General features: G+C 40.8%; 1 protein-coding gene across 1 annotated transcript in view; it reads left to right on the top strand.

The window, feature by feature from the left end:
* TGFA (transforming growth factor alpha) overlaps positions 1 to 17,414 on the top strand; it is a 130,503-nt gene that overhangs the window by 93,824 nt on the left and 19,265 nt on the right. The window contains exon 3 of the mRNA XM_036750869.1: positions 11,701 to 11,818. Within this exon, the coding sequence (XP_036606764.1) occupies positions 11,701 to 11,818 (118 nt within the window). The remainder of the gene's footprint in view (positions 1 to 11,700; positions 11,819 to 17,414) is intronic.

The following is a 17,414-nucleotide window of genomic DNA, read 5'->3' as shown; positions in this document are numbered from 1 at the left end:
GTGATTTTGTTGTAGGGTGGGATAGACTTTTGCCCCTTTCTTTCCCTAAATTACTACACCAGACCCCATCTAACTTCTCCTGTGCACATGAGTTGACCCCAAGTGCTGGGACTGTGGGCCTTCATGCATACCTCTCACAGACTTAGCCTCCCCAGAGAACTAGAGTGTTTGCAAGATGTGGATTTAATCAACACTTTGGAAGAGCCTGCCATAATTTTCATGGAAACAGGAACTGTACAAGCTTTGAAGCTTCAACTGCTGATGGTCTCAGTATGAGGTCTGTTCAGAAAACCAGAATATTTGCTTTTCATATCAGCTTTGAGCGATAATGGAAAACAGTACTAGACATAATAGAAAGCAGTGAAGTTGTGATCTAGGGAATTGAGAGAGCTGGGCCCTCTCTATAATGGAAGTAATGTTTCCACAGCTCTTCATTTACTCCATAGCATTTTCTGTTCTCTCTACCTAAAGATGAGGCCTTATATGGAGTTCCCCAAGTCAGACCTTCTACCTTTTCGACTCCTTCCCTTAAATGAGAAAAACAAAAGTATCTGAGGCCCTCTTCCTTCTTTCCCTGGATGCTGGCATATGTGTTCAAAGAAAATGAATTAATGTTTAGGAAACTGAGGATGGTAGGGGAATTCCTTGGAATGCCCCTTTCTTTATGATTATTGTGCCACTTTGCCCAGATGAAAGATTTGGGCTGTAAGCCATTAATCAAATTTATGGAGCCATAAAGGCTAACTTTAAATGTTGTACAGGTGCAGCAGTTTATAAGTGGCTGCCAGGTCACAGGCCCTCTATTCTTGATGTCTGGGGGACTGAAGCAAACTAAACATCTCTCTTTCTCTCTGTCTCTCTGTCTCTCTGTCTCTCTCTCTCTCTCTCTCTCATTTTCTCTCTCAGTCAATTTTTATTGCCTGATTCCATTGTCTATTAAGCACTAATAATTTTAAAGTCCCTAATAACAACAAGCTATAATGCTCATCAGCACACACACCCAACACTCATCAGTATACTTCTATTAATATTGTCTGATTCTGAAATATTTGAGCATCAGATTAAACCTTTGGCAAATTAACTTCTTGGACCCTCAGTTTTCTCATCTGTAAAATGCAAATATGAGGATTGGAATAGATGAGCTCCAAGGTCCCTTCCATCTGTGACAACTTAAGATCATGATATTTTAATGACCAGGGGAATGAAACAGTAAATCCTCTCAACAATCCTGTGAGGTAAGCAGAACGATCATTATTAGTCCTACTTTACAGATAAAGAAATCTCACCATTATTTCCTAATGGAAAGAACAGTGAACTTGGCGTCTCCAGCCTTTGATCAAGTCCCAACTCCACTATTTACTAGGAACATGTTTAGCAAGTCACTTCCCCTTTTGGGGTGTCAGTTCCTTCAGCTGTAAAATGAGGGAGCTGGACTAGATGAACCTTCCAGCTCTAACTCTTATGGTCCTATAAAACCCAGCTCAGAGAAGATTAAGTGACGAGGCCAGCAATCCAGTTATTGCTCACCCAGGTGATCTCACTCTTACCTCAGGGATCTGTTACAATACACTGACTAACACACCAAAGTCACCCCAGAAAATGAGATTTCACTATTGGGTTTCTAAAATATAGCATATGTTTGTGAAAGAAGGTGGGAACTCTCCTACAATCCTTCCAGATTCATTCTACTATTTCTACCTGGTTTCTAAGGTTCAGGTGGACCTATCTGAATCAGAACTCCACAGAGATCCCAAAGCTAATGGATTAGTCTGTAGGTAGATAATAGGACAAACTCAGTCATATCTGAAGTGAGTTCCCCAAGGGCCATATTCGTTAACTCATTTTACAGCCCTCAACACAGTGTCATAGGCTCCACCTATTAAAAATCACTTAATTATTGTTCTTAATGTTGATGACCATCAAGTGATTACCCGTATCCATTATTACCTGTTCTACTAGGAGTCCAGCAGATGGTAACTGAATAACCAGAAATTTCGTGTTCCAGCATTAGGCATTTCATTTTGAATAGCTGCTAGATGAAAAATAATAGAACCAAATCTGTTGTTTTATATTACACTGATGCTTTGAAAGATCTATTAAATTCATGTGGGTACTTCCTCCAGTGAGATAGGTTACAAGTCTTCCACATTCCATGAGTTTCCATAGCGAAAAATATTCTGGGATTGAGACTCTCTACTTTATTAGGCTAGTCCTCAGACAAGAGATATATGGCCCATTACCTGGACCAGGGGTGGGGAACCTGTGGCCTCAAAACCACATGTGGCCCCCTAGGTCCTCAAGTACGGCCCTACGGCCCTTTGTGAATTTGTTCTGTGAAGTCTGAATTCAGTTGAAGGGCCATACTTAAAAACCCAGAGGGCTACATGTGACCTCAAGGCCACAAGTTTCCCACCCCTGAGTCCTGGACAGTTTGGAAATCTTTCTAATTTGAAAGCCTAGTAGATGTATATGCCACTGGCCTAGTTTTCAAGAACCCAGTGTCACCTCCATGCCACAGTGAGGCATTTACTGGGCATGAAAAACTAGAGTAGGTCTATGAAGAGTGGCCAGGACAGAGAAGGGACTAAACATTATGCCATTTGAGGATTTATTCAAGGAAGCAGAGATGTCTAGCCTAGAAAATATATATTTTGAAAGGACATTGTGAAGCTATTTAGATAACTTCCATTTCACTACACTCTCACACAGGGACTACAGATTATATACTGTATCTTTAAGAACCAAATGGAATGTTGAAGAAAAGGTAGTTTGAAGTAGCATTTTAGAGTTATAATTATAACTATCACTATGAGTTTTGATTTGTTAGATATAACTTTTATAGTATCACTGTTTTAAAGATGAATATTGACATGCTTAATAGTAGTGCAATGCTTTTACACTGAAAAATCATAGGAGTCTCCTAATTTTAGAAGGAGACCCAGAGGATAAAAATAAAGGACATTATAAGAATCTTGAAAAGAAATGTCCAAGAACTGAGAGATTGCAAGTTAATTCATATTAAGGTCCGGTATAGGAAGTCTATCAAATCAGTATTCCATGAGTTGCCTGATATATTCAGAGACCTTAATAGTAAGGAATAGTACCTGGAATCTGATTTACACACCTCCTCCTAAGGAAGAGGAAGATTTGGTTGATAGAAGAGGTATAACTGGTGGGGCAGGGATAAGAAGGCCCAAGTTGCCAAGGGGCACTTGCCTCAGAAAGACTCAATCTTAACTGACTCTGGGACATCTCCTTCTGTGGGCCTCAAAAACAAAACAAAGGAGCCACACTAAAGACAAAGATTCAAAAACAGAAGCTCCCAGGAAACATTTTGAAGGAGGGATCTATGGACAAAGCTATTCTAACTGAAATGATAGTGCCACAAGGAAATGGAGGCCAACAACAACAACAAAGAGCAGGAATTACAGGACCAGCTGTTTATAGCTTTGAGCAGAAGCATAGAGTAGAATAGCTTGAGAACAATTTCCGAGAGAAGAGAAGCAGCTAGAGAATTTAAAGAAACAGTATGGAGAAGAAGTCTTGAAGAAGCTAGAACATGCTATGCAAGAGCATCATGCTGTAATGGAAGAATTAAGTCAGAGCAAGAAAAGTTTTGAAGCAGTCATTGGAGCCAAGGAATAAGAGTTAGAAAAGACCAAGAAAAAGAAAGAGAAGGGGAGAGAAGAGAAGGAAATGACTCTCAAAACTGATGAATTATGTGCTAGAGCAGAGGTGTCAAATACACACTGGAACCACATTAAAATGTAATTGGAAAATATTTAACAAAATAAATAAAAATACAATAAAACATAAATAATGATAATTTGTGGTTTTCTAAGTCAATATACAGTCCCAGAGATCCTTCGCAGGTTTAGTAGCCTGTTTCTACTTGAGTTTGACACTACTGTGCTTAAGAACTAGTTCCAGTGTATCATTTTTGAGGCTGCCACTTTGTACCCAGTTTCTGCTGGCCTTACATCAACAAACAGATGAAGTGGAAGGTAGACTTGTCCCATTTGTTAATAGTATATCCAGTCATAAGACCAAGTGCTCCCTGGTCCTGAACAACTGCCTCAACAAGATGGTTGAGAAACTAAATTCAGAAATAAAAGATTGACATGTTGTTTTCATTAAAGAAAGAAAAGCCAAGAGCCTACTCTGAACCCCAAGTTCCAGGTAACATGTGACTGAGGTACAAGGAGACTTCAAAATGAATCTGGAAAGACATAGTGCAGGAGCCGACCTGCTCTAGTACGTGGTAGCTGTAGCCCTTTGGGAATAAGACGTAGGCAAATTGCACTAGACTTTTCGCAACTTGGCAAATTTCTGCCTTCATTATTGAGTTTAATACCACCTTATTTATCATAGCAACATCCCAACTTTGGGTGTGATTTCTACTTGTTACTTTACCGCTATACTCTCATCATGTATTGAATGGAGTGGGGATCGGTGACCCCCCTTTACCTATAAAACATACACATTGACATTTTGTAAGGAAGCTGGGAATTGAGGAAACTGGATGGCTAAGACATCTTACTGCAGGAGAAAGATTTGGTATATCTTTCTTAGGTGGATTTAAAAGTCATCTTGAAAATAAGATGTCTTTTCCTAGAAATAAAATGCATCAGCTGATCAGCTGGGTGTTGTTTTTTTAACTTTCTTTCCTTTTCAGCTCCAAGAAAGCTTCACAAAACAAACTCTAGCAGCTCACACTGATTGCAGCAGAGAAAGCAATTGAATCCAGGAGCACATGATACACCACTAGTAAACATCAATCAGGAAGGCCAAGTCAGGGCTCAGGGCCTCACCACAGATGTGCTATGCTAAGACCTCACCCAATCATAGTTTCCTTTGTGCTCCAATTCGGGATGCCTAGTACCCTAGCTGTAAAGACTCCTAGACTACAGACACACCTCAGAGTATAGTTATACTGCTAGCCCGTCTGAACCCTCTAAATGTTTAGGTTTATGTAGATAGGACTAGAGTTCTGATGAGAATTATGATCAGCCCATACCATTTAACTAGATCAGGTATAAGAACAGACAGATCAAGGGACTGGAGGAGAGCCAGGACTATTCAGCCAGCAATCAGACTAATTTACGATGTCCCAGGGAACACTGAACAAGTTGTTACTCAAGCGACTAGACATAATTCCTGTTAATGAATTACATGTACAATATTGCTGTGTACTTTTTCATTTATAAATGCACTGTTATACATGTATCTTTATTTTCTTTATTATTATTACTAATGTTAGTGTTTGATTGATTTCTTCTATATTTAAGGCAGCCTGTGAAGTGGTTTTAACATAGATTTGAGAAAAGGGGAATAAGCCAGTTTGATTTCTCTTGTTCTTTGGTTGTGAGACAAGTCATCACTGCTTAGCTCCTGAGTCTTGTCATTTCAGAGGTCAGGAAAAGTGTTAGCATGAACAAGTTGGATTGGATATCCTATAAGGCCCCATCATCTCTAAATCAATGATCCTTTGAATTCCTAGTTTCTTGGTGATCTATGTGAAATGATTTATTGGTAATGTATCTATTAGCTGAAGTGTGACTGGACAATGTCTCCAAATGAAGAACTTCACTCCTACAAATAGTCAGGTATCCAAATGAGGAACCCACAACAATTTCCCTTGGAAGAGCACCATGTGGGTCTTCAGATTTTATGATCCCAGAATCACCAGAGTTCAGGATGTTCCTTCACTTGGGAAGAAGGCTCAAATTGTTGTACCATATTATGATAGAAGATCAAATTGCACAAATAGGATGGATAATCAGATAGAAAGAGGCTCATTGATATCTTACTCTTACCCATATTCATCTACATGAACCTTGTCTGGTACTTTTGATTGATTCATGCAGCCCTGATATATACATCTTCCTTTACTTTATAACTCACTGATGGGGTATTCCACTACCTAGAACAGCTTGCAGATTATGTATATAGTCGCTCTCGAAGATAACTTCTAAAAAGATCAAAGAAGACAGTCCCAACAAAAGCCTCTCTGGAGACCCCACTATTTAAATTTCTCCACCCAGGGAAGTATTCTTTTATATCTACCCTTTGTTTCTTATCTCTAAGGCAGTCCCCTATCTGAGATACAAACATTCCCTAAAATCTCATGGTGTCTCAGTTGTTGTAATAGTCTTTTTGTGAAGCCTTATCAAAGGTTTTTGGGGAAATCCAAATAAATTACATTTACTGATTTCATCTGTCCATATTATTTACCCCTCAGGAAGTCTAGTAGGTAACTGAAAAGCAATGTGGATACACAGAGAAGCAATACAGACATTGTTGTTGTTCGGCCATTTCAGTTGTATCTGACTCATTGTGACCCCCATCCGGGGTTTTCTTGGCAAAGATATTGCAATAGTTTGCCATTTTCTTCTCCAGTTCATTTATAGATGAAGAAACTGAGGCAAAGAAGGTGAAGTGACTTGCCCAGGGTCACACAGCTAGTAAGTGTCTAAGGTTGAATTTGAATTCGGGAAGATGAGTCTTCCCGATTCCTGGAGCAGTGCTCTATCCACTGAGCCACCTTGCAGACATACAAAGAAGCAACGCACAGGGGTTGTTTGTTGAGTCGCCTCTTTTTCTACATGAATTGTGGAATTTCACTTCCACAGCTAACTTGCCCAACCAATCAAAAACCAGTCAGTAACTGAACCAAAACTAGAATTGGACTGAATTTAATTCAGGCTATTAAAAAAACCAACATGATGAGAGAACAGATCCAGTATTTGGCATGGTGACTAGCACCCTTACAATTTGGACTTTAATGACCCTTTAGAAATGATGAAGGATCCAAGCTCATACTGTTAGCCAAGTACTGAGTGGGGAGGACCCACACCACCCCAAATACACCATGAAAGGTGCAGAGCACAAGATAGGAAGAGGTCATAGGAAAGTTACAATTGTAAGGACTTCTTAAAATGCTTATCTATTGTGTTTTGGATGTTTCTTATGCAAGAGTGAATTTGTAGGAGGTTATTGGTACCAGACTTAGTGCTAGCTTTAGCCCTACTGCTGCTCGGGACTCCTAAGCTCCAGAGATCCACCAGCTTCAGACTTCTTAGTAGTACAAACTCTAAACAGGTATGAATGACAATGCCTGGACAGACCACAGCTCTTAATACTCTATCTCCACTGCCATTCAGAGATATGAGAAATAAACAAGTGGGAATGCTTAGGTTAGTAGAAAGTATTAACAGTTTACCCTGCATTTTTTAAGTGAACCAGTCCAGTACTTTTGCCAAGAAAGCCCCAAATGGGGTCACAAAGAGTTGGATATGACCGAAACAACTAAACAACAAACAATAACAGAATGAGATAGAATGGGTATTATTATTATCCTATGTTACACATGAGGACTCCCCCTCCCTTCGATGGAAACCAAGTCACTTGACCACAGTCATATAGTTAATTAGAGACAAAACTGAGGCTGTGGTAGAAATCAAGGCTCTTTGTTTCTCCCTGTGTTATTTCCCTTACACCATAATACTTTATAGCACTTGCAATAATTAAAACTGTTTTTTTCTTTAAAAACTTTATTAATAAAATATATAAAGTGAAATAAGATAGAAGGGGATGGCAAAACACTAGGGAAGTTTGTCACTGCGAAGAACCCTGCCTTTTCTGCTTACCACCTGCGTGACAAGGGGGAAATCATTTTCCCTTTCTGGCCTAAATTTTCCTCATCTCTAAAATGAGTTTAGAATAAATGCTCTCTGACATACTTTCCAGCTTCTAGATGCTATGGTCTTATGCATCCCTGAGAGGAGGAGCCACAGGTAATCAGCAGAACGAATACCATTGGGGAGTGAGTGATCTGGTACGCCAACATACCGTCAGCCTTCACCATCTCACAACACAAGCTAATGAATGGGAAAGCACTTTTTAAAAAGTACTTATCCACACCATATTTATAGTTATTGCCATTAATCCTACAATTCGTACCTTGACACATTGCAGTAAGAGTATGACTCTACCGGGAGCTTATAGGCATTCTAAGCATGCAGGGACTAAGAAAGGGGAAAGCTACCTGCCTTCTAATCCTGATCCTACTACTGTCTTTTCTGATGCTGGGCAAGTTGCTTCTCCTCTTTAGACCTATTCTGGAGTGTTTGGGACTGGGCAGCCTTGGGCAGGGGGGAGGGAAGAGAGAGAGGTAATTACAGAAGAATTAGACTTACCACTCAACCCTGAAATCAAGAAGAAGGTTGTTCAACACTCACTTATCAGCAAAGAGGATGAAATGGGCAATGCGGGAAGGGCTGCTGTTTATATGTCCAAAACAGGACAGGAACATATATGAAAGAGACTATTTTACTAGACCTTTGAGCATGATTGTTTTCGTTCCACAGTAGGAAGAAGGAGTCTGTAATGATCTTGAAAAAGGCTACCTCCTGGTCTTGGTGCACCATTATACCAAGCTGTTATCAACCCAGATAGAACTCTTAGATTCATAGTTATTCCTTACATTAGGGCAGCTTGGGAAGTGTGGGTGAAGGTTGGGAAGGTGATGGGATCTTACCCATGTGTTTTCCTGTTTCTGCTATCATGAGTAGGGACATGGCAATCAATGAAGGCACATAGGAGATGAAAGTTTCTAAATGGAAGATTCCAGAAAAGGGGAGAGGGTAAACAGGCAGGAAGAAGACATGTGTCTAGATCAGAGACAGACAGCCTGTAGTAAGAAAAGAAAGTCTGGGCCCAGAAAGGCTTTCTGACTATCACACAGAGTCTCGGTTTCTTTATCCAATGAAATTGTGTGTGTGTGTGTGTGTGTGTGTGTGTGTGTGTATAAAGTGCTTTGCCAAGCTTAAAGCCCTATCCAAGTGTTAACTATTATCATTCTTATTATCATCTGTCAAAGAGAAAATGTAATACCCAATCTACTTATGAGCTAATAGATGGGAAACTGCTTTGGTCCCTAAAAAGCTCTTTAGAAATGGAAGTTGGTTATTGCCTGGATCTCTAACAGATCCAGCTCTCTTGGAATGATTTTAGTGGCTTTAAGACAGTAGGTTGGTTGTTGTTGTTATTTAATTCAATCAGGAAGCATTTGTTAAGCACCTATGATGATCCAGGGCTCAGGACACAAATGCAAGAATGAGACAGACGCTATCCTCAAGAAGCTCCTAGTCTATCAAATATAATTTTTCCTTTAGAATTACTTTTCTGATGTTAATGAGGTTAGGGGCAGGCCCTCAGAATTGGGTCAGAATTGAATCATGGATGTCTGGATTTGTTAAGGTGGAGTAGTGGTAGTTGTGGGAGAGAGGATGGAAATGGAACAGCCAAGCTAGCTGTTGTGTGGGAATGGATGTATATAGTCCAAGGAACACTGGGAGGCTTAAAGCCAGAGACAAAGATTCTTGTCTGTTTTTTTTTCTTTAAATCTGAAATGTGGTCAGTGTAGAAGTTAGGGTAGGAGAAGGGAGGGGAATAAGTATTTACAGTATTTATTTGGTGCCTACAATGTGCCAGACACTGTGTTAAGCACTTTAGAAATATTATTTCATTTAATCCTCACAATAGTTTTGCAAAATAGGTGCTGTTATCTCTTTTTTACAGTTGAAAATCCTGAGACAAACAGAGGTTAAATGACTTGCCCAGGGTCACCCAGCTAGTAAGTGACTGAGGCTGGATTTGAATTCAGATCTTCCTGACTCCAGGCACAGCGCTCTACCCACTGTGCCACAAGCTGCCTCAGTGGTAGGTAACAGTAAAAGTGCCTGCTCTGGGAGTGTGAGGAGATCTGCATTCAACCATGTCCTGGCTCTGTATGGGTAATTTTAGATCTGAAAGGAGCCTTAGAGATTATCTAGACTACACACTTTCATTTTACAAATTAAGAAATAGGGTCTTCGGGGAAAAAGAGCTTGCCTTAGGTTCCACAGATACCAGATAGAAGAGCCAAGGTTTAAACCCAGTTCTTAAAGGTACTTTGGAATTTAGAGGCTTTCATGAAAGAGACCAACTGGCCAATGAACTTGAAAGCTCCCTTATTTCAGACGTTTTTAACTTACACAGGGAAGGCATCAGGCATCACTTAAGATAGGAATAGGGGTCAAGGCAAAAACAGTTCAGGGCATCTAGATTTCAATTACCTAAGGCAGGTGCTCGAGTGTGATCATCTCAAGACTGTAGCAATAGAACAAAGTGGGGCAGGGATGTTCCTCTGAGAAGCTCCTCTTGGGACCTGACATAACAAAGTGATACCAATTCCTGTCATTTCTCTGAGTTTTATAGATGATGCCTAGGTTCCATGAATGCAGGTGAGAGACAAGAGTGTCACAGGGAGGGTGGGGCCCACTGAGGAATGTCTGATTGATTTCTCACCTCAGCAGGGAGATTCCAGGGACTGACTAGTGAGGTTCAGTTGAGTACAGCATGAGACACGTAGTTTCTAGCATGAACCATTGCAGATACAGGATGTTAGAGAAAAGAGACAGGATAGGGGATGTCAGGAAGCAGGAGGGATGGAGCTGGAATGGATATAGCCTGTCACAAATAAGACTTATATAGATCTCAAATTGTACCACCCCCTCCCCAAAAAAAACCCGCCAAGTTTGGGAGGATGGTTCGTGAGAGGGATGTCTGCAATTCTTTAGTCTCTAGCCCCTCCATTTTATAGATGAGAGAAACTGAGTCTTAGAGTGACTTGCTACTAAGTAGCAGAGCCAGAATTCACAATTACATCTTCTGATTTCAAATCCATTTCTTTTTTCCACTGTTTCTAGTGACCATGAATCTTCTCCAAGCCTCATGAATGAGGCTTACAAATGAAGACATTTGTAAAAATGAGAAGGTTGTATTAGATGATTTTCAAGGGCCTTTTCAACTCTGACAGACTGTATATAAGTCAGGTGTGATGCTGGCGATGTTGTCACAGGCATATGACTCGGTTCCAAACTCTTAAGAGACAGTGTGGGTGGTGGTTAGAGCGACAGCTGTTTCTGAACTTGGGCCAATGACTTTTATGCCAGCTGTGTCTGAGACTTGCAACTAGACATTAAACGCATGTCTTAAACTCCTTTCTTGCTCATCAGTTCCCTTATTTATAAAATGAGTCGTGAGGAATAACTAATAAAATTGATGTTGGTTTTCAAATGGAAAATGCTGTAGCATCCTAGCAACTTCCAATAACCCTTAATCCTTCCGCCACCCCACCTCCCCAATAAAGAGGTTGAAAATATCATCCTAAAGCAGCTGAAATTTATACGGTGGACATCATCTCCAACTCTGCCAAGAATGTTTAAATTGACTATTAAATGTATATAATAATATATATTTACTTAGTGCTTTAAAGTCAGCAGAGTACTTTATAAATATTATCTCATTTGAATCACACAACAACCCTCCAAGGTAGGCATTGCAAGTATCATCCCTCTTTTGAGGCTTAGCAAGTTTAAGTCAATGGTAGAATAATCATTCAAATCCTGTTGTCTTCTAAGTCCAATGTCCTTTCCCTTACATCATGATGCCTCACACATGGACCAAATAACCCATGTTTCATTAGGGATTTCAGACAGGTTTGGCATTCTCTCCTCAAAATTTACCATGGAGTAACATTTGCCCACAATCATTCCTTTGTGGGCAATGGGATAACATATCTAAGTGTTTACTGACTGAACGATCACGGTGCATTCCACCTAATGTCTAACTCCATCCCTCTTCTTGTCCCAGCAGGTCCCCCTATGGCAGCCGCAGTGGTTTCACATTTTAATGACTGTCCAGATTCCCACAGTCAGTTCTGCTTTCATGGAACCTGTAGGTTTTTGGTGGAAGAGGAGAAGCCAGCCTGTAAGTAAGTATCTCCTGGTCTCTGGACCTCTGAATCACCATGTGCAGGTGTGGTCCTGTCAACCAGCATGAAATAGTTGATCTGATAGGTCATTTCCCACAAAAGGAGATAGCCCCAAAGGTCTCCAACAGCTGGTAGTGGGGAAGAAAGATCAATTAAGAAAAATTTATCAAAGCACTAGACTGGCTACAGTAAGGAATATCAAAAAGAATGAAATATGGGTTGCTTCCTTCAAGGTCTTTTTGTCTAATTAGATATATGTATATGTAAAGATAACAATTTGTCTCTTCTCTCCTTCTCTCTTCTTCCTTTCTCCCTTCTGTCCCTCTCCCTTTTTCCTTATCTCCTTTTCTTTCCCTTTCTTTTTCCCTCTCTTTCTCCCTTTTCTTTCTCCCTCTTCCTTCTTCCTTTCTCCTTTGTGTCCCTCTCCCTTCTTCCCTCTCTCCTCTCTTTTCCTTTCTCTCTTCTTCTTTTCTCACCTTCTCCCTCCCTCCCTTCTTCCTTTCTCCCTTCTGTCTCTTCCCCTTTCTCTTTCCCTTTCCTTCTTCCTTCTGTTCCCCCCCCTTCTCCTTTTCTTCTTTTTGCTTTCTCTTTCCCTCTCCTTCCTCAGTGGTGTCAAACTCATATAGAAACGGGGGCCACTAATCCAAGGATAAGAATCACTGTGGGCCACATATTGACTTTAATTTTAAGCTATAATACTTATCTATGTTTTGTTGGGTTTTTTGTTAATTTTTATAAATATTTCCCAGGTACATTTTAATCTGGTTCAGGCCGCACTTGGGAGTGCTGTGGGCTGCATGTGGTATATATCTCAACAGTTCAGATCACAACCTCCCTGTTAGGTCATCACCCCTCCATGTCATATTAGATGGCTAGTTGTTGTTGCTTTTAAAAAAATGCTTCACCTGATATTTCGCATTCTATTTGCATAGGATCATAAAATTCAAGTTAGAACAGGACCCAAAAGAGATCTAGCCCTCTGCCCTCACTTTACAAATTAGGAAATTGAAGCCTGGGCTGGTTAAGAGATTTATCCAGGGTCACTCAGGTAACAAGGGACAAAAGGGGAAGTGAACCTAGGTGCTCTGACTCCAGAGCCAGCCAGATCTCTTTGCACTCACTGTGCCATGCTGCCCCCAGATATCATCAGGTCCATATCCAAAGTCGTCCCAACTCACCAGAACCGGACACAACCTCCATTCCATTGGCATGGCCCTAGAGAGCTCATGGTCACCTTCACGCTGCTAGGCATGGGACTTAAAAAGAATCTGGTCACAATGAATATCAAGGTCATCCTTAATTCAACAAGATTTATTAAATTGGTGTTGGGGATACCAAGACAAACTGTAGAGAAAATTAAATAGAAGATGACCAAGGAGCCTCCAAAAAATAGCCTTGAAGGTGTTTGTGTGAGGGTGAATCAGAGAAGGACTTTGGTGCCACCAGGCAGTGTTTGGTTAGTCGTACATTCAATAAGCAGCATTGGAGGCCAAAGAAGGCTGTGCAGACGAGATTAGATCATACAAACAGTACAGTAAGGTGTAGAAAACACTGAATTTTGAGTCAGAGGATTGGGGTTTGAATTATGATTCTGCTATTCACTAGGTAGGCCTTAGTTTCATTGTCTGTAAAATGGGGGGTATGGTCTGAGATCTTTAAAGTCCTTCCAACTCTAAGTATGATTACATGAAACTGTTTTTCAATAATGGATAGAATTTGAAAAGGTATAGAGAAGGTAGGGAGAGCAGTCCATGTGAAGGGTTCAAAGAGAAGAGAACACAGGTCTGCTCAAGGGACTGTGAAGAGCCCACTTTGACTGACAGGGTTTATTTAAAGGAGATGAACAGTAGAAGGTAAATGTCAGTCATTTTGAAAAGGTTAATTGGGGCCAGTTTGTGGAGGTCTGTGGAAGGGCACAGTACTAAACTGATGAGTTTGGATTTTATTCTAAAATCAGTGGGGAGTCACTGAATATTTTTGAGCCTGGGTGGGGAGACATGACCAAAATGATGTCTAGAGGGTATTTATTGAACAGCAAATTAGAAAGGAATTGAAGGCAGGGACATCAGTCTTGGGTCTCCTTGGATGAGTAATTTCCTCTTTTCCATTCTCCTGTTTCCTTACCTGTAAAATGAGGAGCTGCAAGGTCCTGTCCAGGCATGAGTTTCCATGTTTCTGTGATTTGAAAGCTAGTCTTGTAGCCTAAGAATTAAATGATAAATTTAAAGTTTTCTTCTTGTATTCTGTGTTGCTATTTGAATTGAGGCCTTCCCCTTTGCAGAGCTTTTGGTGACGCTCACAGCCCAACCACCTCCCTCTCTCTTAGAAATGATGCAAGGCTTAGGAAGTCGACATTTGCAAAGTGCTGTGACATCCTCAGAAGAAAGGTTCTGCATAAAATTTTTTAAATAGCCATTCTCATTAATTACCATCATCATTAACATTACTAAAATGCCAATCAGATCACTTATTAACTGATGCCCTGGCAGCTGAAAAGGATTGTGTCCAGTGGTTCTCTGATGAATGTGTATCCAGATACCCACAACCTGACCAGGAAGGACATTTTTTTATCTTTTGTTCTAAAACATGGGAGAGCTTCACTGTATTCCTGCAAGATAGACAAGTGACATTCTTCCTTTCTTTGGGCCACAGCAGAAACTTAGTTGGCAAGAAAGGACAGTTTTGGCCTAAGTTGGGGGCAGGAATCTCTGAGCTCCTGATAAAACAAGCTGCCCCACTAAAATGACCTCTTTCTGAGTAGTAAGAAATAGATAGGTATATACTAAAAAACAACACTGATTATAGACCATAATCAGGTTTTATACGAACCAGACTTGAGGGGGTGGAGTAGAGTACAGCCTATATTTGGACCAATGTGGTAATTGGGGAGACAAGATAGGAGCAAATGTAAATATTTGTATGTCTGAGTGACAGAACAGTGAAGCAAGCCCTGGTCAGCCAGCCATAGCCATAGAGAGTAAAACACACAAATGTGCCACTCTTTTGGACTCTTCTGGGCTTATGGTCCTAGAAATGTGAGCTTTATCAAAACAAGATTATTCAAAGCCAAATTTCCCACAGGTACAATGCTCTAACTGGGGATTAGATTTCTGGAGAAAGCCAAAATAGCTTTTGACACCATAAAGTACACGAGGGGGAAAAAAGTTAAAATTGACTTGGGAATATATAGATAATTCTTAACAAAGGGGTCCAATGATAACACTGCTTATTGCTGACAATCTATACCCAAGTTTAGCCCTCTGGTTTTCCCCCACCTCTATGTATCTCCCTGCTAGTTTCTATCTATATTAGGAAACTTGATTTGAAAAATATCTATTCTAGAACAGTAACAGCATAAATAAAATCGTGGGAAACATAAAACTAGAAATGGTCACACTTTTGGTACTTTTGCCCTGAGGGTAATGACATCACCAGGTGGGGAATCAGCATGGATAGCATATCTCTATCCTAAGGACACACCCAATCTTCCTAAATTATTTGTATCCCAACGCTACCTGTATGAAACCTGCAGAAACCTTGGGAGGAGGGAAACTTTTTTAAAAAGGTAACCAAAAGTTTTAGGCATGTTAATCTCAGCTATCAGTGACATAGTTTGAAATTTCATACCTGTTCAAAATATTTCTAGGTGACTGAGCATCCCAGAATCTGCCTCCCACCAAAAAGTATGAGACCAAGTTACCAAAAAGTCAAGAAAAACACTCCCACTCTGTTACCTCATTTCATTTCTGTGAAACTAGAAAAGTGTTTCTAAGTGGGGAAGGTTATTTTGTTTTGTTTTTTCTAATTTTTAGTTTCAAGGAAATCTCTTTCCTAAGTATGTTTAAGTGCAGGCTGGATTACTTTGGGAGAAGTTGCAAAGGGACCTTCCTGAGGCTTCTTGCACGTAGCTCCTGATGATTTAAGTCCTATAAATAATTGAGGGAGCCTAAAAATGGGAACAAAGAAACAGAAACATATTCATTTCACTTTTAACAAACATTTATTAAGTAACTACTACATGTATGGCCTATGCTAGACTTTCAGGATAAAAAGATGAAACCAGGCAGTCTGTGATCTCAATGAGCTTTCAATCTAGTTGAGGGAAACGAGTAAGGCAAGTACACTGATCACAGCTATTTAAATTAGAATATAATCAGCATCTCCTAATCCTGCTTGTTCTCTAAATTTTACTGTTTATGTTGAGGGACTAAGATGGGGTGGGGGGGTGGCGTTGAGGAACCTGTGGCCTTGAGGCCACATGTAGCCTTCTAGGTCCTCAAGTGCGACCCTTTGACTGAATCCAAACTTCACAAAACAAATCCTTTTATTAAGGAGAATAATCACTAAGATGACCAGGGCCTTTCCCTAGAAGCCAATATCCAGTAGGATGCCCTTTTTTCTTTCCTTATGTGGAACACCGGTTGACCCTGAGCTGTCACCCTCCAGGGTCCTATGCGTCTTGACCATCATGTTCCTCTCTCAGGATCCACTCTCCCACCGAGACTGTCTGCCCTCAGTGCACCTCCTTGCCTGTGGACCTGCCCTCAGACTGCTAACATTCACAGCCAATAATAAATTCAGGGCTAGCTTTCCTAGTTCCTCTACGTTACCTTTCCACTTCGTGCCCTGGCACCCTCCTAAATTATTAACAAACCCTTCTTCATCCTAGACCTCTTCTCACGTTCCTTCCATCTTCTGCTACTCACTGAAGCCTAGGTTTTTACTGAACACAGCATGTAGCATTCCCTCCGAAGCTAACTGCTCTTCTCTCATACTGCCTGACACACAGGCCTAGCAGGCAGAATTGGAGAATTCCTTTTTATTTAGTACCCCTTTCAGATCCTCCTTCTACCACTAAACCTCAGCAGCCTCTTCTCTAAAGTTCACTCTTTCCCATTTTTGTTGCCCTGCCCATTTCAAACATCCTGACCTCCTATCTCCACAGCCAAACATAGGAGTGGTCATTTCTGTATTCATCCCTTGTTGCGGCCACCTACCCCATCCCTTGAGAACTGAATCTGCCCTCATTAAGGCTCTGGAAAGGCACCATCATCCTTCCTGTCTCCTAGGGTCACAGCCTCAGAAACATCCTTCACCCTTCCTAATCTTATCTCATTTGCCCTCACAGCGTTTTTCACACCTTTTCCCTTCTCCCCACTCACACAGCCAACAACCCAGTCCAAGCCATTATCACCTGTAATCTAAACTGTGGCAGTAGCCTCCTAATTGGTCTCCTTGCTTCCAGTTTCTCTCCTTCCCAAGCCATGGTCCACACATCTGCTAGAATCATCTTAAAGCACAGATCTGACCATGCTGAAAAATCCTTAGGGACTCTTAACCGACTCTATGATAAATAAAACACCAACTTCTCAAACCGGCATTTAAAGCCCTCTAGAATCAGACTCCAGCCTCTTGGGATTGTCGGAAATTAATTCAAACTTTGCATAAGGGTTGGAGGGAACCTCAGAAGTCCCTTTCAGCTCTATGGAAGCAGTCCTGCCTTTCTGCACCTTTTTCATAATAGCGTGTTCCTTTTCACACACTGTTCCCTGAATTCATTTTCCATCTCCTGTCTTTGTCCAGACCCCCATATCCC

This window comes from Trichosurus vulpecula, chromosome 3 (assembly GCF_011100635.1).
Source record: "Trichosurus vulpecula isolate mTriVul1 chromosome 3, mTriVul1.pri, whole genome shotgun sequence".
Lineage (NCBI taxonomy): Eukaryota > Metazoa > Chordata > Mammalia > Diprotodontia > Phalangeridae > Trichosurus > Trichosurus vulpecula.
Note: the sequence above shows the minus strand (reverse complement) of the source record. Positions and strands in the feature narration are given on the sequence as shown.